Genomic DNA, 25179 nt, shown 5'->3' with positions numbered 1-25179 from the left:
CCCACGGTACTGTGACTTGTTCTACCCACAGTATTGTGACTTGTTCCACCCACAGTATTGTGACTTGTTCCACCCACGGTACTGTGACTTGTTCTACCCACAGTATTGTGACTTGTTCCACCCACAGTACTGTGACTTGTTCCACCCACAGTATTGTGACTTGTTCCACCCACGGTACTGTGACTTGTTCTACCCACAGTATTGTGATTTGTTCCACCCACGGTACTGTGACTTGTTCCACCCACAGTATTGTGACTTGTTCCACCCACGGTACTGACTTGTTCCACCCACGGTACTGTGACTTGTTCTACCCACAGTATTGTGATTTGTTCCACCCACAGTATTGTGACTTGTGCCAGGAAGGAAAAAAAACTGGCATGAAATGGCAGAAATCGTACACCAAATCCAGTCATTCCTGGAGTGGAACCACAGTCGATGGCTTCCACTCCAAACCAACAGATACAGATACTAATGCCGGAAAAAAATCCCCCCCCCAGTACCAACAATACCACCAGTCCGATGACATTCTTCTTTGCAAATATACAGGGTCTAAAGCCAGCAACAAACAACAAAATACCTTTCATCCGTGGACTGCTTGCAGAGGCAAAGGAAATGTTCGCGGCTTTCACTGAGACCCACATAAAGGATCACTTGGACAACGAAATATGGATCCCAGGTTACAACCTATACAGATGTGACAGAGTGAACAGGCAAAAGGGGAAGAGGGTTGGCCTGTACATTGCAGAGTCACTTGTTTGCACAGAACTGCTTAATGCCTCAAATGATGTAGTGGAAGTTTTAGCAGTAAAGATCGAGAACCAAAACCTAGTCATTGTGGTAGTCTACAAGCCTCCGGATGCAACATCCCAGCAATCCCAGGAACAGCTGTTAAAAATTGACCACTGTCTGGAAAATCTTCCAGCTCCTGCACCCAACAACTTGCTCCTGGGGGATTTCAACTTAAGGCACCTAAAATGGAGGAATATAGCAAATAATATTGTTGCAGTAATAACACCAGGAGGCAGCTCTGATGAAAACTCACACTCACACGAGCTTTTAAATCTCTGCACAAAATTCAATTTAAACCAGCAAATAATAGAGCCTACTAGACTGGAGAATACACTAGACCTCATCTTCACTAACAATGATGATCTGATACGAAATGTCACCATATCAAAAACAATATACTCAGATCACAACATAATTGAGGTTCAGACATGTATGCGCGGAGCCCCAGACCGACATAATGAGATTAGTCACGAGGGAGCATTCACCAAATTCAACTTCAATAACAAAAGCATAAAGTGGGACCAAGTAAACCAAGTCCTAACCGATATAAGCTGGGCAGATATACTCAGCAACACAGACCCCAACTTATGCCTAGAACAAATTAACTTGGTGGCACTCGATGTATGCACAAGGCTTATTCCTCTAAGAAAAAGGAGGAGTAGATGTAAAATAGAAAGAGACAGGCGCTCCCTTTACAGGCGACAGAAAAGAATAACAGAGCGGCTAAAAGAGGTCAATATATCTGAAATGCGTAGGGAGACACTGGTCAGAGAAATAGCAAGCATCGAACTTAAGCTAAAGGAATCTTATAGGAGTCAGGAATCGCGGGAAGAACTAAAAGCCAAAAATGAAATCGAAAGAAACCAAAAGTATTTCTTCTCCTATGCCAAATCAAAGTCGAGAACAACGTCCAGTATTGAGCCCCAACTTAAACAAGATGGGTCCTACACAGATGACAGCAAGGAAATGAGTGAGCTACTCAAGTCCCAGTATGACTCAGTTTTTAGCAAGCCGCTAACCAGACTGAGAGTCGAAGATCAAAATGATTTTTTTATGAGAGCCACAGAATTTGGTTAACGCAAGCCTATCTGATGTTATCCTGACGCCAAATGACTTTGAACAGGCGATAAATGACATGCCCATGCACTCTGCCCCAGGGCCAGACTCATGGAACTCCGTGTTCATCAAGAACTGCAAGAAGCCCCTATCACGAGCCTTTACCATCCTATGGAGAGGGAGCATGGACACGGGGGTCGTCCCACAGTTACTAAAAACAACAGACATAGCCCCACTCCACAAAGGGGGCAGTAAAGCAACAGCAAAGAACTACAGACCGATAGCACTAACATCCCATATCATAAAAATCTTTGAAAGGGTCCTAAGAAGCAAGATCACCACCCATCTAGAAACCCATCAGTTACACAACCCAGGGCAACATGGGTTTAGAACAGGTCGTTCCTGTCTGTCTCAACTATTGGATAACTACGACAAGGTCCTAGATGCACTAGAAGACAAAAAGAATGCATATGTAGTATATACAGACTTTGCAAAAGCCTTCGACAAGTGTGAACATGGCGTAATAGCGCACAAAATGCGTGCTAAAGGAATAACAGGAAAACTCGGTCGATGGATCTATAATTTCCTCACTAACAGAACACAGAGAGTAGTAGTCAGCAGAGTCAAGTCCGAGGCAGCTACGGTGAAAAGCTCTGTTCCACAAGGCACAGTACTCGCTCCCATCTTGTTCCTCATCCTCATATCTGACATAGACAAGGATGTCAGCCACAGCACCGTGTCTTCCTTTGCAGATGACACCCGAATCTGCATGACAGTGTCTTCCATTGCAGACACTGCAAGGCTCCAGGCGGACATCAACCAAATCTTTCAGTGGGCTGCAGAAAACAATATGAAGTTCAACGATGAGAAATTTCAATTACTCAGATATGGTAAACACGAGGAAATTAAATCTTCATCAGAGTACAAAACAAATTCTGGCCACAAAATAGAGCGAAACACCAACGTCAAAGACCTGGGAGTGATCATGTCGGAGGATCTCACCTTCAAGGACCATAACATTGTATCAATCGCATCTGCTAGAAAAATGACAGGATGGATAATGAGAACCTTCAAAACTAGGGATGCCAAGCCCATGATGACACTCTTCAGGTCACTTGTTCTATCTAGGCTGGAATATTGCTGCACACTAACAGCACCTTTCAAGGCAGGTGAAATTGCTGACCTACAAAATGTACAGAGAACCTTCACGGCGCGCATAATGGAGATAAAACACTTCAATTACTGGGAGCTCTTGAGGTTCCTGAACCTGTATTCCCTGGAACGCAGGCGGGAGAGATACATGATTATATACACCTGGAAAATCCTAGAGGGACTAGTACCGAACTTGCACACGAAAATCACTCACTACGAAAGCAAAAGACTTGGCAGACGATGCAACATTCCCCCAATGAAAAGCAGGGGTGTCACTAGCACGTTAAGAGACCATACAATAAGTGTCAGGGGCCCGAGACTGTTCAACTGCCTCCCAGCATACATAAGGGGGATTACCAACAGACCCCTGGCAGTCTTCAAGCTGGCACTGGACAAGCACCTAAAGTCGGTTCCTGACCAGCCGGGCTGTGGCTCGTACGTTGGTTTGCGTGCAGCCAGCAGTAACAGCCTGGTTGATCAGGCTCTGATCCACCAGGAGGCCTGGTCACAGACCGGGCCGCGGGGGGCGTTGACCCCCGGAACTCTCTCCAGGTAAACTCCAGGTAACCCACAGTATTGTGACTTGTTCCACCCACGGTATTGTGACTTGTTCCACCCACAGTATTGTGACTTGTTCCATCCACAGTATTGTGACTTGTTCCATCCACGGTACTGTGACTTGTTCCACTCATAGTACTGTGACTTGTTCCACCCACAGTATTGTGACTTGTTCCATCCACGGTACTGTGACTTGTTCCACTCATAGTACTGTGAGTTCCACCCACAGTATTGTGACTTGTTCCACCCACAGTATTGTGACTTGTTCCATCCACGGTACTGTGACTTGTTCCACCCACGGTACTGTGACTTGTTCCACTCACAGTACTGTGACTTGTTCCACCCACAGTATTGTGAGTCATTTTCTGCAAATCCCTTTAGCCTATCAAATTAATCTACACTTACGGAATATTGCCATCGTTGTGGATGAGTTCATGCCGATACATGTAACTGTTGTAGGTATGTTGGCGAGTGCTTGTAGATACTCGTATATGGGTTTACGATCGACCATGTTAGCTGTGAGCTGTGAATTCCCGTGAGCTGAGGAAGTGTAGTTCCTGGGCTTGCCGCCTCCTTAAGCAAATAACTGTCTTAATTGAGTTTCTCTCTGGGACTGGCGCTATGTGAGGGGTATATGTTGCTTTTACTCTGCGTATACACTTGATAAGTTTATTTATTTACAAGTACAGACGAATACAGTTACACAAATTATCATACATAGTACATATATGTAAGTTACCTAGAATAACCCGGGTTCGATTCCCCGTGGGGTAGAAACATTGCGACGTGTTGCTGTACACCCGTTGTCCTGTTTACCTAGCAGCAAGTAGGTACCTGGGTGTTAGTCGACTGGTGTGGGTGGCATCCTGAGGGACAAGAATGAGGACCACAATGGAAATAAGTTAGCCAGTCCTCGATGACGCACTGACTTTCTTGAGTTATCCTGGGTGGCTAACCCTCCAGGGTTAAAAATCCGAACGAACTCTAATCTCTCTCTCACTTGTATTGATGCATCTACATGCAAGATTTAGATTTAGACTTAGATTCTTTATTTCCATTCACTGCATCTGCAAAATACATGGCACTTATAAAACCCATGAAATGTACAGACTTTCAGGCAAATGGTAAGGACTGGGCAACCCCATGCTGGTTGGTTGGTTTATGGGGTTTAAAGCCTATCGACTATATTAGGGTCATTAAAACTGTAAGTGACCTTCTCATCACTAATGGTGAATGAGGGTTTAAAGCCTATAGACTGCAATATTACCTGGAGTTTACCTGGAGAGGGTTCCGGAGGTCTAAGACCAGGCCTCATGGTGAATCAGCGTCTGATCAACTAGGCTGTTACTGCTGGCCGCACGCAAACTGACGTACAAACTATGGTTATTAACGTTGCACTTAACTTTTTAACCAACAGACATTAACACTAGTCTCTTCTTATTGATTCGCCGGTACTCTCCCGGTCCGGGTCTTTTCCAGATGGTGACCTGGCCTTGTCTCCCTGTCTTGGCACTGTCTGAGACCTATGTCTGCCGTGAGAGGAGGTACAAGTACCTCCTCATCTTCTGGGACCAATTGTCCCCAGGCCTAGCCCCATTCCTCCCCTCACGGGGCTGAAACTAGGCCTCTGGTTTGCCATCTTCCCCGCCCCAGGGGGCTCGTGGGAGTGGCAGTCTTGTAAGCTGCAGGTGGTAGCAAGCTCTGGTTTAGGTGGTAGCTGAAGGTGGTAGCAAGCTCTGGCTTAGGTTGTAGCTGCAGGTGGTAGCAAGCTCTTTTCAGGTGGTAGCTGCAGGTGGTAGCAAGCTCTGTCTCAGGTGGCAGCTGCAGGTGGTAGCAAGCTCTGACTCAGGTGGTAGCTGCAGGTGGTAGCAAGCTCTGGCTTAGGTGGTAGCTGCAGGTGGTAGCAAGCTGTCTCAGGTGGTAGCTGCAGGTGGTAGCAAGCTGTCTCAGGTGGTAGCTGCAGGTGGTAGCAAGCTCTGACTCAGGTGGTAGCTGCAGGTGGTAGCAAGCTCTGACTCAGGTGGTAGCTGCAGGTGGTAGCAAGCTCTGACTCAGGTGGTAGCTGCAGGTGGTAGCAAGCTATAACTCAGGTGGTAGCTGCAGGTAGTAGCAAGCTCTAGCTCAGGTGGTAGCTGCAGGTGGTAGCAAGCTCTGGCTCAGGTGGTAGATGCAGGTGGTAGCAAGCTCTGGCTCAGGTGGTAGTTGCAGGTAGTAGCAAGCTCTAGCTCAGGTGGTAGCTGCAGGTGGTAGCAAGCTCTGGCTCAGGTGGTAGCTGCAGGTGGTAGCAAGCTCTGGCTCAGGTAGTAGCAAGCTCTAACTCAGGTGGTAGCTGCAGGCGGTAGCAAGCTCTGGCTCAGGTGGTAGCAAGCTCTGGCTCAGGTGGTAGCTGCAGGTGGTAGCAAGCTCTGACTCAGGTGGTAGCTGCGGGTGGTAGCAAGCTCTGGCTCAGGTGGTAGCTGCAGGTGGTAGCTGCAGGTGGTAGCTGCAGGTGGTAACTGCAGGTGGTAGCAAGCTCTGCCTCAGGTGGTAGCTGCAGGTGGTAGCAAGCTCTGGCTCAGGTGGTAGCTGCAGGTGGTAGCAAGCTCTGGCTCAGGTGGTAGCTGCAGGTAGTAGCAAGCTCTAACTCAGGTGGTAGCTGCAGGCGGTAGCAAGCTCTGGCTCAGGTGGTAGCTGCAGGTGGTAGCAAGCTCTGGCTCAGGTGGTAGCTGCAGGTGGTAGCAAGCTCTGACTCAGGTGGTAGCTGCAGGTGGTAGCAAGCTCTGGCTCAGGTGGTAGCTGCAGGTGGTAGCTGCAGGTGGTAGCTGCAGGTGGTAGCTGCAGGTGGTAGCTGCAGGTGGTAGCTGCAGGTGGTAGCTGCAGGTGGTAACTGCAGGTGGTAGCAAGCTCTGGCTCAGGTGGTAGCTGCAGGTGGTAGCAAGCTCTGACTCAGGTGGTAGCTGCAGGTTTACCTGGAGAGAGTTCCGGGGGTCAACGCCCCCGCGGCCCGGTCTGTGATCAGGCCTCCTGGTGGATCAGAGCCTGATCAACCAGGCTGTTACTGCTGGCTGCACGCAAACCAACGTACGAGCCACAGCCCGGCTGGTCAGGAACCGACTTTAGGTGTTTGTCCAGTGCCAGCTTGAAGACTGCCAGGGGTCTGTTGGTAATCCCCCTTATGTATGCTGGGAGGCAGTTGAACAGTCTCGGGCCCCTGACACTTATTGTATGGTCTCTTAACGTGCTAGTGACACCCCTGCTTTTCATTGGGGGGATTTTGCATCGTCTGCCAAGTCTTTTGCTTTCGTAGTGAGTGATTTTCGTGTGCAAGTTCGGTACTAGTCCCTCTAGGATTTTCCAGGTGTATATAATCATGTATCTCTCCCGCCTGCGTTCCAGGGAGTACAGGTTCAGGAACTTCAAGCTCTGACTCAGGTGGTAGCTGCAGGTGCTAGCAAGCTCTTGCCCAGGTGGTAGCAAGCTCTGACTCAGGTGGTAGCTGCAGGTGGTAGCAAGCTGTCTCAGGTGGTAGCTGCAGGTAGTAGCAAGCTCTGTCTCAGGTGGTAGCTGCAGGTGGTAGCAAGCTCTGTCTCAGGTGGTAGTTGCAGGTGGTAGCAAGCTCTGACTCAGGTGGTAGCTGCAGGTGGTAGCAAGCTCTGACTCAGGTGGTAGCTGCAGGTGGTAGCAAGCTGACTCAGGTGGTAGCTGCAGGTGGTAGCAAGCTCTGGCTCAGGTGGTAGCAAGCTCTGACTCAGGTGGTAGCTGCAGGTGGTAGCAAGCTCTGGCTCCTTAACCAGCTGTTTAAAACTATGCTACTTAAAATTCTAAAAACAACCTAATTTATATAAACATTTCTCATAGCCTCATTAAGCACAAGAACTTTTCTTGTCGAATTTCTTGATGACAACGGAAGACAAACTAGGAAAAGAGTGAATTAATAGGACGTCAAATTATCATAAGTTTAACGTCACAACTTAAAATTAAACCTCTATAATTAGGCTTGCTTGCTGGGTCCACAAAAATAAAAATATTAGTACAATACATGTAATTCAAAGGTGTTATTAGACAAGAACTTAATGTTACCACTTACCAATCAGTTGGTGGAAGACACTTAATGGAACACACCCTGAACTAGCCCCTGACAGCTAGAATTTACAATAACCAACACATTATTATAATCAAGGGGAAGCGCTAAACCCGGAGGATTATACAGCGCCTGGGGGGGGGATGTGGAAGGCATTCAGGCTTAATTCGGGGAACTGGAGCACAGATCCAATTCCCTAAATCAAGAGCCCCTCACCAACATCAAGGAACCTTCCTTGAGGGGAATAACCAACATATAAATAACCAACACATAAATAACCAACATAAACTACTGTACTAAGGGAATGCATCACTTACCTGTGATGTTGGGAAGGATGTCCTCTATTTTTCCCTCCTCCACACGCAGTTCTTGCAATCCTGCAAATTTCCTGTCCCAGTTCTTCAACAGGAACGTGTCAGCAATTTCCAAATTACGAATTAAGGTCGATATATACCAATTTGGCCTCAAAAGACGCCAAATTATTAGCACCATGCAGACCAGTTACACTCATTAAATTCAATATGGCGTCTGGCTACCCCCCCCCCCACTTAAAATTTCCCGAAGGGTCGAAACATCATCAAATTTTATTACACAATTATTATATTATTCATTTATATGTTCTACATTTAGGAAACTATGTAAAAAAAAAGTCCATAGATTACCTAGGATGACCCAAAGTGTCAGGGTGAAGATTATTATGCAATATGTCTTTCTTCTCTGCATAAAATCCCCTCAAGGAAGGTTCCTTGATGTTGGTGAGGGGCTCTTGATTTAGGGAATTGGATCTGTGCTCCAGTTCCCCGAATTAAGCCTGAATGCCTTCCACATCCCCCCCCCCAGGTGCTGTATAATCCTCCGGGTTTAGCGCTTCCCCCTTGATTATAATAATAATAATAATAATAATCTGCATAAAATCGTCTACCTGGGATGGAAAAGAAATTTATTCTGTTAGTGGTGATGTAGGATAAAATATATTTTCCTAATGTAGTGTTGGAATGAGAAAGATGAGACTATCTATATATTATACCAAAATGGGACTACTGGTTTATTTTACAATCAGAATGATGAAAAGACACATGTGCAACACCTGTGTGTCTTAATACAGATACACAGGTGTTGCACAGGTGTCTTATTCATCATTCTGATTGTAAAATAAAGTGTAGAGAACCTAGGTCCTAGGTTCTCTACACTTTGACCTTTTTTTGGGTCATTCTAGGCCCTAGGATAACCCCCAAAAAAGGTCAAGTGACTTATTTCCATTGAGGTCCTTTATGATAATTGTATTGTGTGTACTTGTGATTAAATAAACTTGGTTACTATGGAAGGTTGAGTTGAACTTGTCAGTAGGTTCAGACAGGTTAAATATCTTGAGATCAGAGAAAGATTAACAATAAGAAAAAGTTCGCAGGAACCCGGTCCTTTCTGGACCATTTGGACTCGACAATGATCCAGGAAAGATCGAAACATCGTCAGGAGGTTCCTCTCTCTCCTAAGTGAGGAATTTTAGTGAACTGAGACCAAATATTACTTAATATTCCTATGTAACATAAGTAAATGTTTATCATAAGGAAGTGATAAGTAGATCGAAGGTCACCACAACTTTCATACAATAAATGAGGGTAATTTAAGGAGGTTGAGGATCTTACAAGGACTCAGAGCTGTCAAATAAGTAACCATGAGTACAGTTACCCATCATTAGATCCACTGGAAAGCGCTTAAACCGTAGGGGTTCATACACAGCACCTGGGGGATAGGAGGCAACAAGGTTCAACTCAAGGACATATAGCTCCAGTTACTCGAATCAAGAGACCACAATTGACATAAATACCCTCCTAGATGAGGAAAACCATTATTACTCATTATTCTAAGTGACCAACCCACTATATCACAACAGGATGAGTAATAGCCTAAATAACATCGCAAAAAATACACAAACTCCATTATTCCTAAGAAAAATGGTAGCAAAAACATGCTTATATAATAACTGTGATTATTTAAATGAGAAAAGTGTATGAAATAGGGATAAAAAGAGTAAAATAAGTGATGTAGAAAATATAAATAAGAGACCACAACAAAAATGGTGGACCGTCTGGGTGAGTGAATCTCCTGCTCACTATTATTTCTACATTTCCGGCATTATACACCCGGGATTTACTCTAATTTATACACTAGTGGGTTATTAGTGAAGCATTTCATCTGCCGTAGTAATTATTACTTTGTATAACTCGTTGGGGAGGAGAAATAAGAGTATTTTAGTGAGGTAGGAAAACTGAAGTTACCATCTAACTTAAATGTATTTTTTTTATCACTATTGTGAGCATGTTAATGTATGAATGTGTTGTATATTGTATAATCTAGCAGCAGATTGTATGCTGGCATAAGTATATTTAGGCACAGCATAACTATGTATATTTAGGCACAGCATAACTATGTATATTTAGGCACAGCATAACTATGTATATTTAGGCACAGCATAACTATGTATATTTAGGCACAACATAACTATGTATATTTAGGCACAACATAACTATGCATATTTAGGCACAACATAACTATGTATATTTAGGCACAGCATAACTATGTATATTTAGGCACAACATAACTATGTATATTTAGGCACAACATAACTATGTATATTTAGGCACAACATAACTATGTATATTTAGGCACAACATAACTATGTATATTTAGGCACAACATAACTATGTATATTTAGGCACAACATAACTATGTATATTTAGGCACAACATAACTATGTATATTTAGGCACAACATAACTATGTATATTTAGGCACAACATAACTATGTATATTTAGGCACAACATAACTATCTATATTTAGGCACAACATAACTATGTATATTTAGGCACAACATAACTATGTATATTTAGGCACAACATAACTATGTATATTTAGGCACAACATAACTATGTATATTTAGGCACAGCTTCACTTTTGATTTTTTTTTTGGCGGGGTTCTAGATAATTTTATATGTTACTATATGATAATTTGTGTAACTATGTGTACCTGTACCTAAATAAACTTATAAGTACAATTATCATAGTGTAAATTACCGAGGATAACCCAAAAAAATCATAGTGGCTTAACTGCCAATGGATAAGTGAAGTTATATTGTTATTTTAGGTCGGGTTATGTTCTTGCCATTTACACAATTATCTCGACTCGAAAACACCTTGTTAGGGTCAAGTGACTTATTTGTTTTCAGTCTAGTTGTGTGAAGACCCCTAATGATCCTTGTGGGTTTAGCACTTCTTTTTTGTTATAATTGAAGACCCCAATGGAAATAAGTCACATCTTGACTTTTTTGAGTTATCCTGGCAGGTAATCTACTCATATGCTGCTATGTATGATAATTTATGTAACTGTTTATGTGGATCTGTACCTGAATAATTAAGAAAGAAAACCCAAAGGAGAAAGAGGAAAGGGGAAGAGGGAGAAGGGGAAAAACAAGAATCGGGTTAAGTCACGGGTGTTCTGAAGTTTGGAGCATTTTACAATGTAACGGGAGAGGAAGGCATCTACAAAGCCATGACTAAGATTCATACAGGGAAAGTTGTGTATGAGGGAGGATTCAACCAGACGGTGACTGTGAAAGCTAGACATAGAGTAGACAGTTTTAGCAGAAGACCAGTCAGTAGGATGACTGTGATCTTTAACATGACAGAAAAGAGCATTGTTGGTGTCGGCAAGCCTAACATTACTTTTGTGCTCCCTGAGTCTGTCAGAGAATGGCCAGTTTCTCCAAAGTATTAAAGAGAACAAGATGAACAAGAAATAGAGTAGACACCACGAAAATCTATAGAGGGGGGAGGGGTATGAACTTGATTGGTGCGAAGAGTGTTAGTCTGCCAAAAAGTAAATGTCTCTGAAACTCTAATGAAATACCTCGTTTGCTTATAAAAGTACAAATTGATATTCAGTTCTGTGAATAAAGGGCGAAATCTGCCGAGGAGCAGTTGTATGCTATATTCAAAACTTAGCGAAACTTTCAGTTTTATTCAAATTGCACTGACTGATGTTTTTATTCTTCAGTTGTGATGTCAGTTTCTGAGACATTGTAAGGAAGAAATGTGGTTGTTGTTTTAACAGTTCAATGGCATCACTTTATATGAACCTTGATGGAATTAAATCGTCCAGGGAAGTGTATGAATCTCTTTGTTAAGTCATAACACTTATGTATATATCCTTATGGATTAACAATATTTTCACAGAATAATAATAGGGAATGTTGAATGATGATGAAAGTATTTTCTTTTTGGGGATTTTCTTTCTTTTTTGGGTCGCCCTGCCTCGTTGAGAGACGGCCGACTTTTTGAAAAAAAAAAAATAATAATAGGGAACTGGAATAGTATGTAAATGCCCCAAAAATGTATGAATTATGTGTAAAAAATTGTATGAACGGCGTGTAAAAAAGTCTGAACGGCGTGTAAAAAATGTATGAATGATATGTGAAAATGCATGAATGGTGTGTAAAAAAAGTATGAATGGTGTGTAAAAATCTTTATGAATGGTGTGTAAAAAAATGTATAAGATAAGATACTTTATTTCAGCATGATACAATGTTTGTACAGAGATTAATGACATTTAGGTGTGCATGCAGAAAGTCCCTTAAAATGCAAAGCATTACGGGCAAAACGGTGTGTAAAAATGTATAAATGGTGTGTAAACGCCAGAAATGTATGAATGTAATAATTTATAAAATCCTACATGAGCAAAATGTTTCCACTAATAAAAATATCTAGTGAATCAGTACTCACCTATTTGTGGTTGCAGGGGTCGAGTCACAGCCCCTGGTCTTGCCTCTTCTGTGATTCACTCGCATTGTGTATACTGTATATATTGCCCTGGTTATAACTGCAAAGTTGCCATGTGATTGTTGACAGTACTGTAGAGAGAGACTTTAAGTGGGGTACCATGATGCTAATAAAGGGCTCTTGATTCTGAGAATTGGAGGTACCCTCCTTTTTCTTGGCTCGTACCTTATTGCATCTCGTTCCTCAGTTCCTGTATGATCCCTCTAGTGGATCTAATGTTTCCCCATTATTATAATTACTATAACAGAGAATGTAATATAAAATAATAAAAATGGCAATAACTATTTTTTTCAGCTCCTCCTTTTTAAATTTTAAAGGTATATGTAGAGAAGAATTTTTGGAATGATTGTAAGACTGTCATTATTGTTTTTAAATTTACCTGTGACATAGCCTTTATTTTTAGTTTGCTTACTTAATATTGTGGTTCTTAAATGCTTTTCCACTGATATTCCATTCATTTAGACGAATCTGTTTAGAAACCCCCAATGGCAGGTCCTTTACATACTTGTGCAGTGATTAAAGCATCAGTGTGGCCATGCTGAGCTGGCTTTGACTTTATCGTAGTGGTAGTGACACAGAAACCAAGCTAAACGCTGCCCTGTGTGAATGCTGGTCATGGTGACTCTTAACTCTTTGTTTCCACTTTCCTAAAAGTTGAGCCTTTCCTTGAAGCTGCAGCCATCAAGTGGTTAAAATCATCTTTGGTGAAGGGATAGAAGTCAAACAGGAAGTTCAGTGCTGACCCCACTGAATTGGTCGACTGGTCTTTCATCCCTTTCAGTGTTTGGCAGGGCAGTGTACATATTAAGCTAGGACCCAGCAAGCATCAGAGGACGAGTACCCTGTTGGTCCCGTAGTCTGTGCTTAGTCCTCTGTTAATCACCTCATTAGCCTCGGGATTATTCATTTAAGTGAAGATGTAAGCCTTCCCTTGGACCTGAATGCACCATAAGAGTACTGGACCACTTTGCAGCACCTGACTGTAATACCTACATAATTGACAGTAAATAAATCATGACATTTACTGTACTTAAGAGCATAGAATTACAGCACAAGCTGCTAGTCTAACATTGTAACCCTTACTCGTTTGTTTGAAAAATAAATTTAATGATTATTATGGCCTTTCAAGCAGCACAAGTTTCACTTCCTGATTTTGCTTTCATTGCCCATATTCCATTTATGTGTTAGAAACCATTAGGACATTTTTTTTTCATTTTATGCACAGCCTATTTTACAGCACTTTGTTTTTGTTTTTTTTAACACGGTTGTTTTCTGCCAGGGTAGGGTGAGCCAAAGAAGTAAAACACATTCACCATCATTCATTCAATACCTGTCATGCCAGAAATATGAAAACATCAGCTTTAAAAACTAGTCATTTTGCTCATCCCTTCGGTGGGATTGTCTTGATGCAGGTAAAGGCCGTTATATATGTATAGGAAATCAGAGCTGCCCATCCACTCCTGTATTATACCTACTTACCTTCCATTCCCTAATTATTTTGTGACCCCCTATGAGTTTAGTCCTTTTCCATATAAAATATGTGCCAACAGATTTTCATACTCCTTCACTGAGTGTTCCACTCAGCCCTGCCTGCTCAGAGTGCTTGCCCAGCAAGGTTATGATTGCTATGAGCAGCAGTAGCTTGGCTGACCAAGCATTTAGCAAGAAAGTCAACTTCAGACCAGGCTCCTAGGGTAGATCCCTCAAAACCAGTCATATTAATGCCACCCCTTCAAAGGAAGTTCCTTGATGTTGGTGAAGGGCTCTTGATCCAAGGAGTTGGACCTGTGCTCCCCTTCCCTGAATCTCACCTGATTGCATCCCATTTCTAGGTGCATAACCCCAAAAAAAGTCAGTGATTTATTTCCATTGTTATATAACTTCTAAGAGTTTAGGGATCCCACATTAAAGTTTCCAAAGAAATTTTAATGGTGATTACTTTTTATAAATTTTACATTTTCTGAGATACAGTACATACTTAGTAGACTTAACAGGAATTACCTTTGATTAATTCCATATTAGTCCCTGTTAACATCATTTCGAACATAACATTATTTTCGAACATTTTTCAACATTTTAAAGTACAGTGGACCCCCGCATAACGATCACCTCCGAATGCGACCAATTATGTAAGTGTATTTATGTAAGTGCGTTTGTACGTGAATGTTTGGGGGTCTGAAATGGCCTAATTTCCTTCACAATATTCCTTAGGGGAACAAATTCGGTCAGTACTGGCACCTGAACATACTTCTGGAGAGAAAAAATATCGTTAACCGGGGGTCCACTGTACAGTATATTACATATTTTTAAAAAATCCCACAAAAAATTCACTATATTCAAAAATAATTTTGAATATTTCATGTATTTATTTCAAAATACTTGAATCATTGGAAAAAATCGGAAAAATATGCTAAAATGATGTTTCACTGCATATTTCGACGATTTGGAGCATTTAGAACACTTTAGAGAAAGTTCATTTTTCACTAAATATTCATGTGTTTTCAAACTTTTTAATCAGAATTACTGATGCAATTGAATTTTATGCTAAAAGTAAGTTAAATATGAAATTTTAGTGAAGTACTTTGTCAATACATACTTCAGGTGTGAAAATCCATGTATTTTAGCTAGAAAATAATGTTTTCTGAAAAGTGTTCTAAATGCTCCAAATCGTTGAAATATGCAGTAAAACATAATTTTTGCACATTTTTACGATTTTTTCAATGCTTCAGGTATTTTTTTAAAATATATGAAATATTCAAAATTATTTCTGAATTTCATTGAAATTTTATGGGCTTTTTGAAAAATATGTAATATACTTTAAAATGTTGAAAAATGCTCGAAAATGATATTTTTTGGCATATTTCGACGATTCGAGGCTTTTCCAAGCATTTCTTGACGATTTAGTTCATTTAGAACGTTTTTCTGACAACCCTTATTTTTTAGCTAAAATACATGGGTTTTCACACTTTTTCATCAGATTCACTGCTACAATTGAATTTTATGCTAAAAGTAAGCTAAAATATATTTTTGTGAAGTATATTGTTAAAACATATTTTAACTAAAAAAAAAAAAAAAGTTTTTCAAGAAATGCTTGAAACAGCCTCGAATCGTCGAAATTTTCCAAAAAATATTTTCGAACATTTTTCAACATTTTAAAGTATATTACATACTTTTAAAAAATCTCACAAAAATTCCATTATATTCAAAAATAATTTTGAATATTTCATGTATTTTTTTAAAAATACTTGAATCATTGAAAAAAATCGGAAAAATATGCTAAAATGATGTTTCACTGCATATTTCGACGATTTGGAGCATTTAGAACACTTTTCAGAAAACATTATTTTCTAGCTAAAATACATGGATTTTCACACCTGAAGTATGTATTGACAAAGTACTTCACTAAAATTTCATATTTAACTTACTTTTAGCATAAAATTCAATTGCATCAGTAATTCTGATTAAAAAGTTTGAAAACACATGAATATTTAGTGAAAAATTAACTTTCTCTAAAAAGTGTTCTAAATGCTCCAAATCGTCGAAATATGCAGTGAAACGTCATTTTAGCGTATTTTTCCGATTTTTTCAATGATTCAAGTATTTTGAAAAAATACATGAAATATTCAAAATTATTTTTGAATATAATGGAATTTTTGTGGGATTTTTTAAAAATATGTAATATACTTTAAAATGGGATGGGACTTACTCAGACAGGATGGGACTTACTCAGACAGGATGGGACTTACTCAGACAGGATGGGACTTACTCAGACAGGATGGGACTTACTCAGACAGGATGGGACTTACTCAGACAGAATGGGACTTACTCGGCAGACAGGATGGGACTTACTCGGCAGACAGGATGGGACTTACTCAGACAGGATGGGACTTACTCAGACAGGATGGGACTTACACAGACAGGATGGGACATACTCAGACAGGATGGGACTTACTCAGACAGGATGGGACTTGCTCAGACAGGATGGGACTTACTCAGACAGGATGGGACTTACTCAGACAGGATGGGACTTGCTCAGACAGGATGGGACTTACTCAGACAGGATGGGACTTATGGGACTTACTCAGACAGGATGGGACTTACTCAGACAGGATGGGACTCAGACAGGATGGGACTTAGGTTTATTTATGTAAAGATAATCATATAAATAAATAAATGCTTTATTTCCACATGATACAAAATTGTATAACATTTAATGGTAGACTAGGGAAGCCCCTGGTTATGTAGAGCATTTCTGGCAAGCTTAATCCATACATATTACAACTTTTTTGAACATTATAAACATTTTATACATGCGTGTGTATACGAAGACGTTAATGATGGTGATTATAAATCTCTGATACGTTGTTGCTTGATGTACATTTACCATAACTAATAATAAAACTGAATTGATAATGGTTTGTGTTGATGATTTGTAGGTTCATCTCAGTGGATCTAATAACCTCTCCTGGTGTATATATCTAATACGTATTGTATTGATAATACTCATAAAAATAATTCTCATTAAATCTTTGGTGGATTATTATTACAGTATTATCATTATTATTATCATTATTTTTATTATTAGTTATTAGTATCATTATTTTTATCATCATTATCCTGTAGGGGTAATGCAGCATCTGGGGAATGATCCAAGGAAAGAGAATAGCTCCCACTCCTTGGATCAAAGAGCTCTTTACTGCCATGGAGACTCCTCTTGAAGGGACTGGTAAAAGGGATAAATGCCACTTCCCTCACTGTATACAATTACCCAGTGGGGTGCCACAGGCACTGTCCTGCCACCCTGAATGAAGGCAGAAAGTAAATTATTCCCTCTTTACTTGCTTTCTTGTTTGTCAGCCTTACTTGTGTGAGTCACTGGTGCCTTATCAAAGGAGTGGGAGGTAACCTGCTGCCACATGATCCACCATTACCTTTATTCCTTTTTCTGAGGCTTCATTAGCTTTAAAGATAGAAACACTAGCTTTTTATAAACATTTGTTTTGATAATTTAATGACATGGTTTATATTGAGGTTTTCATTAAGTGTTTTGTAGCTGTTTGGCAACTTTAGAAGTGCCATCCTGTGTCAAGTGTTCTGTTTATCTTTGGGGAATTGTATTTTTATTTAATATTGCTAATTAATATTTTATTAGTAAATGATACTTTACATAGCTTAGTATCATCACACATTTTGCCACTTGGTGATATAGTGTCTGTCTGTGCTAGATTTTCATGTTAAATGATTAAATAAATATGTTAGTAACTATGAAAGCTGGCATCTGGCTGGAGAGGGACAAGGGGGTGTTACTGCATTGTTTCAGCAACTGTGGACTGGCAGGCTGACTGGCCACAACACTACATCTCATACAGTCAATTACAGGATAAAACTAAGCAAACTGCGTATATTGGGAAAAAGGGAGCGGTATCCTATAGGAGTGTGAATCGAGTGTGGGAGCAGGCATTGGGTTCAATTTTATTATTTTACATATTCTGCTTTGACTACCAAGAGTGAACCAGTAAGTTATATCTTGTGTGTAAATGTTCTCAGAATTGTTACCTAGAATGATAAATATTTAAATACAGTAACTGTAAAATACTTGCAACATTTGCAACTAAATTAATCCTAGTAGCTTAGTTTTAGGGTATTTGTTTCATGATGGAAAGGACACTAGGGTCAGTTCTGGGTGGGGTGAGAAATATGGGCAAGTCTTCCACGTGTCCCGTAGCTCAGTTGGTAGAGCACTCAGCTCACACATTGGGTGTCTGTTGTTTGATTCCTGGTACGTGTGGAAACGTTGGGGCATGTTTCTTTACACCTGCTGTCCCTGTTCACCTAGCAGCAAGTAGGTACCTGGGTGTTAGCAGACTGGTGTGGGGGACAAGATTAACCTAAGTTACCAGAAATGCACTGTATAACCAGGGGCTTTCTATATAGTATGCTATTAATGTCAGCTAGGTCTGTATAAATTGTATCATGTACTTCTAGAAAGATTATTATTATTATTATTATTATTATTATTATTATTATTATTATTATTATTATTATTAAAAGTATAGGGTGAACAGTGTTGTGTGGCACCCTATCCTCCAGTGCTTAAGTAGCAACAGTGTGTCTTGTGCTGCTAGAATTAAGCTGCCTGTTTGTTACTTCAATACTGATTTGTTAACTTGAAATATAAATTGATTTAGGTTAGGGTATTCTAGCGTAACCTGGCCTAAAGCATCTAATGTAAAAAAAACCATACCACGGGCAGGGCTAGAACCCGCGATCAGAGAGTCTGTAAAAAATTACATTTGTGGTCACAGTGGTGCCTATTGCTAACCTTCCTATGGTGTAGAAATATACCTAGTTGGATGAATCTTATTGTGGCTAGCTGGTCTAGTGGCTAACGCGACGGTCTGGAGTTTTGAGACTCTCTGATCGCGGGTTCTATCCCCGCCCGTGGTATGGTTTGTTTGCAATCGTGTCATTACAATTTCGTAAGTCATCTAATGTAAAATTTTGGTTGCTGTTTATATCATGTATAAATTGATTCATTGTGATGCATGCAAAAATGGATGGTTTTTGTATGTGTGGTATATAGGATTAAAGAATTTTGGAAATTATGCTGTAGCTGCAGTTTTGGATAATTTCATTGAAATGTGTTGGATACAAGTATGTACACCTACCATCCGACTTATGACCTGCTCGACTTACGACCACTCGAATTACGACCGTGTTTTTTATGCCAAATTTCTGGGAAATAAACAACTATGTTGTACACAGTGTTTATCCTAAACCTTACAGTATAAAACACAGTACTAACAACATAAAAAGTAAAGTAAAACATGAAATACCAAAATAAAACAATAAAATAAAGTCATTACAAAAATGTTTTGTTGATATTCAGTAGTAAAGTTCGACTTACGACCATTTCGACTTACAACCGGTTTCTCGGAACCGAACTCGGTCGTAAGTCGGATGGTAGGTGTATTATGTTTTTAAATTGCTGTCCAAGTACAGTGGAACCTCAAAAATCGAACTGCTCCCAACTCAACCAATTATGTAAATGTATTTTTGTAAGTGCTTTTATTAGTGTATTTTTGAGGGTCTGAAATGGACTAATCTAATTTACATTATTCCTGATGGGAATAAATTCATTCGGTAAAGGCACTCGAACAGCCTTCTGGACCGAAGAAAGTTCGATATTTGAGGTTCCACTGTACATTATAAGCCTAGGAATTGACCTTCACCTTTTGTTTCCATTTGGGTATCTTAAATTATAATGCAATACTATATTTCTATTTCTGTTTTATTAAAGTAATAAAAACTTATGTTTTGTAATGTATTTGCCATAATCGCAACTTGTTTAAATATTACAGTGAACAGCGAAGCAAATGCCCGGCGCATTGCCATGGTGGAGTCCTGTTTTGGGACCTCAGGGCAATCACTCAATGAACCAGGACGTGTCTTAGTGGGAGAGGGCGTGCTTACCAAGATGTGCCGAAAGAAGCCTAAACCGCGGCAGTTTTTCCTGTTTAACGATATTTTGGTATATGGCAATATTGTACTCAATAAAAAGAAGGTAAGTCGTATTTTTAATTATTTCTCTAACATAGTCTTGTAATTCTATACATAATACAGTTTGATATACTGTGAAGTATGTTAAACCAGAGGTGTGATATACCTCACAGTAATTTTCTTTTTTTGGGTGTGCCATATGTGGCTAAACACTTAACCCTTTCTGGGTCTAGACTCCTGATCTCGAACTTACTCTCAGGGTCAAAGAATTTAAAAAAAAAAATTATGAAATGATAGAGAATCTTTTTCTGAAGGTAATGAAACCAAAAGTACAAAATTTGGTGGGAAAACTTACAGAATTACACTTTCACAAAGTTAGCAAGCTTGGCGATATTTACACACCGATTTTTGCCCACTTTGAGCCCTATTTTTGGCCAGTTCCACAGTTCGAGCCGAGCAGACTCATAGCTGTTTCACTAGTATTCCTTCTATTCTGTCGATTGAGTACAAGAAACCACTCATTTATGTATTTCAACTACCCAGTAAAGTAATCAGAAATAGGTAATTTGGTCAGTTTCATACAAAATTAAATAGATGCCAATTTAAAAATAGGGTTCAGAATAAACAATGTAAACATTCTTGGTACTAAAAATACATTTCCTCTGTTCCTTAGTCACCTCTCCAGGCCTCTCTTACATTATGCTTGCTTTCCATTTTGAATTTTTATTCTCACAAAAAATAAGAGATTTACTGTTATGCAGACTATTGCATTATTATAATAATTGTATAAATAATGTGAATGCATTCTTAACCCTTTGAGGGTTTCAGCCGTACTAGTACGGCTTACGACCCAGGGTTTTTAACGTACTAGCACGCCTAAATTCTAGCGCCTTCAAAACTAGTGGGAGAAAGCTGGTAGGCCTACATATGAAAGAATGGGTCTATGTGGTCAGTGTACACAGTATAAAAAAAATCCTGCAGCACACAGTGATGAGAAAAAAAAAAATTTGACCGTTTTTTTGGGAATAAAACAGCGACTTTGCACTGTATTTTCGTATGGTATTTATTGTTGTATTCTTGTTTTCTTCGTCTCATTTTATAGAATGGAAGACATATTACAGAAATTGAGATGATTTTGACTGGTTTTACAATGAAAAGTACCTTGAAATTGAGCTCAAAGTAGCAGAAATGTTCGATTTTTACCAAAGTTCAAAAGTAAACAAATCATGCCAAGCGTCCAATACACGTCAACTGGTGAGTCTAATATTCTTTTGCAAGTACGCCAATATTATTTATAACATTTTTTACACTAATGCAGTAGTCTGCATAACAGTAAATCTTCTATTTTTTGTGAGAATAAAAATTCAAAGTGGAAAGCAAAAGAATGTAAGAGGGGCCTTGAGACGTGACTAATGAACAGAGGAAATGTCATTTTAGTGCCAGGAATGTCTTTCTTGTTTATTCTGGACCCTATTCGGAAATTGGCATTTTTTGAAATTTGTGTGAAATTGGCAAAATTGCTAAATTCTGACCACTGTACTGGATAGTTGAAATTGGTAAATGGGTGGTTTCTTGCACTCATTCGATAGAAAAAATGGAGTTCTAGCGAAATATTCATGTTTTTTGTCGACTAGTACAGTGGAATTGGCCGAAAATGGGGCTCAAAGTGGGCAAGATCGCCGATGCGTAAACATCGCCGAGACCGCTAACTTCGCGAGAACATAATTCCGTAAGTTTTCCATCAAATTTCAAACTTTTGGTGTCATTGTGATTGGGAAAAGATTATCTTTTCATAAAAGAAAATTATTTTTTTTTTTTTAATTTGGCCGACCCTGAGAACGAGTCTCGGAGAGGGCCTGTCGACCCTCAAAGGGTTAAATGTGTATTAGACTGGCCGGTTGGACAAGTATTGGACTAGTGATGTTATTTGTGTACTCTAGAATATCGGCAAGAATCGAACATTTCCGCTACTTTGAGCTCAATTTCAAGCTACTCTCAATCCAGAAACCAATCAAAATCATCCCTATTTCTGTAATATATCATCCATTCTGTCAAATGAGACCAAGAAACTGAGAATACAACCATTAAAACCATACAAAGATACACCACAAAGATACTGTTTTACACCAAAAACAGTCTCATTTTTTTCTCATGCACTGCTTGCTGCAGGAATTTTTTTTTATATGGTGCACACTTACTGCATAGACCCATTCTCTCATGTAGACCCAAATTTATCACTCATGGCTTATCTGAACGAGCTGAGCTCATGGCATAGTACCTCGGAACAAACGTCGGCTTCAAAGCCGTAGTACAATAGGACCGACACCAAAAGGGTTAGTAAGTTTATTCAGGTATACACAAATACAATTACATAGATTATCATACATAGCAGCATATGTGTAGAAACCTGGGATAACCCAGAAAAATCAGACAAAGTGATTTATTTCCATTGTGGTCCTGGAAAGAAACTTAATTTATGGTTTCTCTTATACAGTAAATACAAGTGCAAAAAAAAAAAATAAAAAGTATATATATTTTTCAAATCATTGTCTTATCTGGGTTTTCACAAATGAATTTTAGTATTTGTTTTGCTACTTTCAGCTGTTATGATTCATATTTGTTTTCCAAGATGTATAAGTTTCTTTGCTCTACTTTGTAATGTATTATACTGTAATCATGTTCTGTTAACTCTGATAGCCGTAGCACTGTGTAAATGTCATTTTAATATAAAAGTTTTTAGAAAATACAGTGGACCCCCGGTTAACGATATTTTTTCATTCCAGAAGTATGTTCAGGTGCCAGTACTGACTGAATGTGTTCCCATAAGGAATATTGTGAAGTAGATTAGTCCATTTCAGACCCCCAAACATACACGTACAAACGCACTTACATAAATACACTTATATAATTGGTCGCATTGGGAGGTGATCGTTAAGCGGGGGTCCACTGTACTCTTAGCATATAAGTGTAGAATATCTGGGTAATAGTTTGTGCATGGGAAATGTAAAATAATAATGGAGTATGATTGGAAATACTTTGGTTTAAATGAAGGAACGTTTATAATGGCTAGGGATAAAATTGCCAAGATTTGTATCTTAGTTCCAAGAACATTTATTTTCCAGTACAACAAGCAACATATAATCCCTCTGGAGGAAGTTCAACTTTCTTCGTTGGAAGACGATGGTCGTAAGTACTGTATAGTCTTTTTCTTAATTTTATCTTTGCTGGTGATTTATATTGCCAGGCATTATTTTATTATAGACTTAAGGTAAGGGGTTGCCTTGATACCAGTGAAGGGCTCTTGATTCAAGAAATTGGAGCTACCTTTGGATCATTTCTGATTATGTCGCATTCTCAGGCACTTTGTGTATCCTATTGGCTAAATGTTTCTCGATGAATATACAAGGTGCTATCAAAAAGTTCCCGGACTCAAATTTTTGCATGGTTCCTTGGTAAACTATGGTGGCAGCACAGAACACACTGAGCAGTACACCTTTGTGAAGTAGTGTGGTTGATCATTCCGTTGGCATTTCTTATTGTGTTAGTATCTTGTAATTTTTGCATAATCTTTGAATGTGTGTGTGTGAAATTCTTTTTCAAGCTCAGGAAAACGGCTAGTGGAACTCGCAGAATGCTTTAGCAAGCATTTGGTGATGAAGCAATAAGTTGGGCACAATGTTTTGAATGGTTTTCTTGATTCAAAGCAGGACAAACATAGGTAGAGGATGATGAGCACTCTGGCCATCCATAAGTGTCAAAAAACAGACACCAACATTGAAAAAGTTAAGAAGGGCATCCAGGACATTGTAAGTGCTATGGAAGTTTCTTATGGGTTGTGTCAAAGTGTTTTCACTGAAAATTTGAGTATGAGGTGAGTGGCTAATGAAATTTGTGGCCTCTTGCTGTCTCAAGATCAGAAAGATTAGTTTTCTGGCCAAGAACAACATGACAGTCTACCCATGACTTCTAGTCTAGCTTCTGTGACTTCTTTCTCATCCCAAAACTAAAAATGGCACTCAAGGGGCAGCACTTTAATGACAATGAGGAGATAAAGGCAGAATTGCAGACCGCACTAGACATCATTAGAAAAGAAGAATTCCAGAAATGTTTCAAGAAGTGGCAGAGGCACTGGGATCAGTGTATAGCCTTCCAAAGAGAGTACTTTAAGGGAGACAGCTTTAGTTTTTTCTGCCAAGGAAATTTGATAGCACCTTGAAACAGTAACAGTAATAATCATCATTTATGCTTGTTTCATAAGCTACATAAGCAAAAATGTCAGAATTTATTATATTATGGTTGAAACTGGTATATACTTTAATATTAACAGGTTCAGAATAGAGAGATGCTAGGAAACATTTAGGAACTTCAGGACGTTTCAATCCCAATTGGGACCTTGTTCACTCCAGCTATACATGAGATAGAAACATAGGTACTGTATATACATGATCCAAGGGACATGTGAGTAAAGGAGCAGTGTAGAGGTTAGGTGAGGATCTGGAGTGAGGTGGTAGACAAGACTGTCAGGTGACCTGTGTACAACCTCACTGCAACTCACCTCACCACCCTGACTTGCATGTCTCATGGCTTACCTGCGTAAACCTTTAACTGACCAATAGGGGAGAGCAGGTGGCCTGTAATGGTGATTGTGGTGGAGAATGATGAGATTTTTTGCTGTGATCTGTAACCAAGGGACTTGACTGTTGTTTCTGAATCCTTTGACCCAGAGAATTTTGTCCAGCATTTCCCACATTCATTAAATCTAAGGTTTACTGTGCCTGCATTTCTTCCCTATGTATGATGATGATAATTTTATTCATCATGATATAATGTTTGTACAAAGATGGGTGACATTTAGTTGTGTGTGCAGAAAGTCCATAGTTATGCAGAGCATTTCAGACAAGGTCCCAGATCAGAAAGTTTCCGTATTAATATGTCTTAAGTAGGTAGGTAAGGTTTGTCAGGAAACAGGACAAGTGTTTCCTGAAGCAGGTCTGGGTCATATGACGACCTACAGCTGGAGCTTTTGGTCATCAAACTGAGGCCTTCCACTGGCTTACTGGTCCACCCCTTTAAAAATCATGGTTATAGTTATAATGACTATTTATGTCTTAAGTTTTTGCTTGTGTCCTCATGATATACAACTGACAAGCTAAAACAGTTTGAGAATTAAGCACATTACACTTTATTAATCAGCCGAAGACTGAAAAAAAATTGTAAAACAATTCCTT

At 39.6% G+C, this 25179-nt stretch overlaps 1 protein-coding gene across 16 annotated transcripts in view; it reads left to right on the top strand.

Annotated features, from left to right (window-relative positions):
* The first annotated feature begins 9550 nt into the window (after positions 1 to 9550).
* rush (rush hour) overlaps positions 9551 to 25179 on the top strand; it is a 57343-nt gene continuing 41714 nt past the window's right edge. For 7 of the 16 annotated variants that reach the window (XR_008409031.2, XR_011394320.1, XR_008409030.2 and 4 more), the window contains exons 1-3: positions 9551 to 9708; positions 19813 to 20015; positions 23074 to 23137. Coding sequence is in view for 13 of the 16 variants with exons in the window: in XM_053796136.2 (XP_053652111.2) it covers positions 9693 to 9708; positions 19813 to 20015; positions 23074 to 23137 (283 nt within the window). In the remaining 3 variants the exon portion in view is untranslated. Of the gene's footprint in view, positions 9709 to 17750; positions 17967 to 19812; positions 20016 to 23073; positions 23138 to 25179 lie in introns of those variants that run through there. The other 9 variants (XM_053796146.2, XM_053796145.2, XM_053796143.2 and 6 more) reach the window with 2 other exon arrangements.

This window comes from Cherax quadricarinatus, chromosome 83, assembly GCF_038502225.1.
Source record: "Cherax quadricarinatus isolate ZL_2023a chromosome 83, ASM3850222v1, whole genome shotgun sequence".
Lineage (NCBI taxonomy): Eukaryota > Metazoa > Arthropoda > Malacostraca > Decapoda > Parastacidae > Cherax > Cherax quadricarinatus.
Note: the sequence above shows the minus strand (reverse complement) of the source record. Positions and strands in the feature narration are given on the sequence as shown.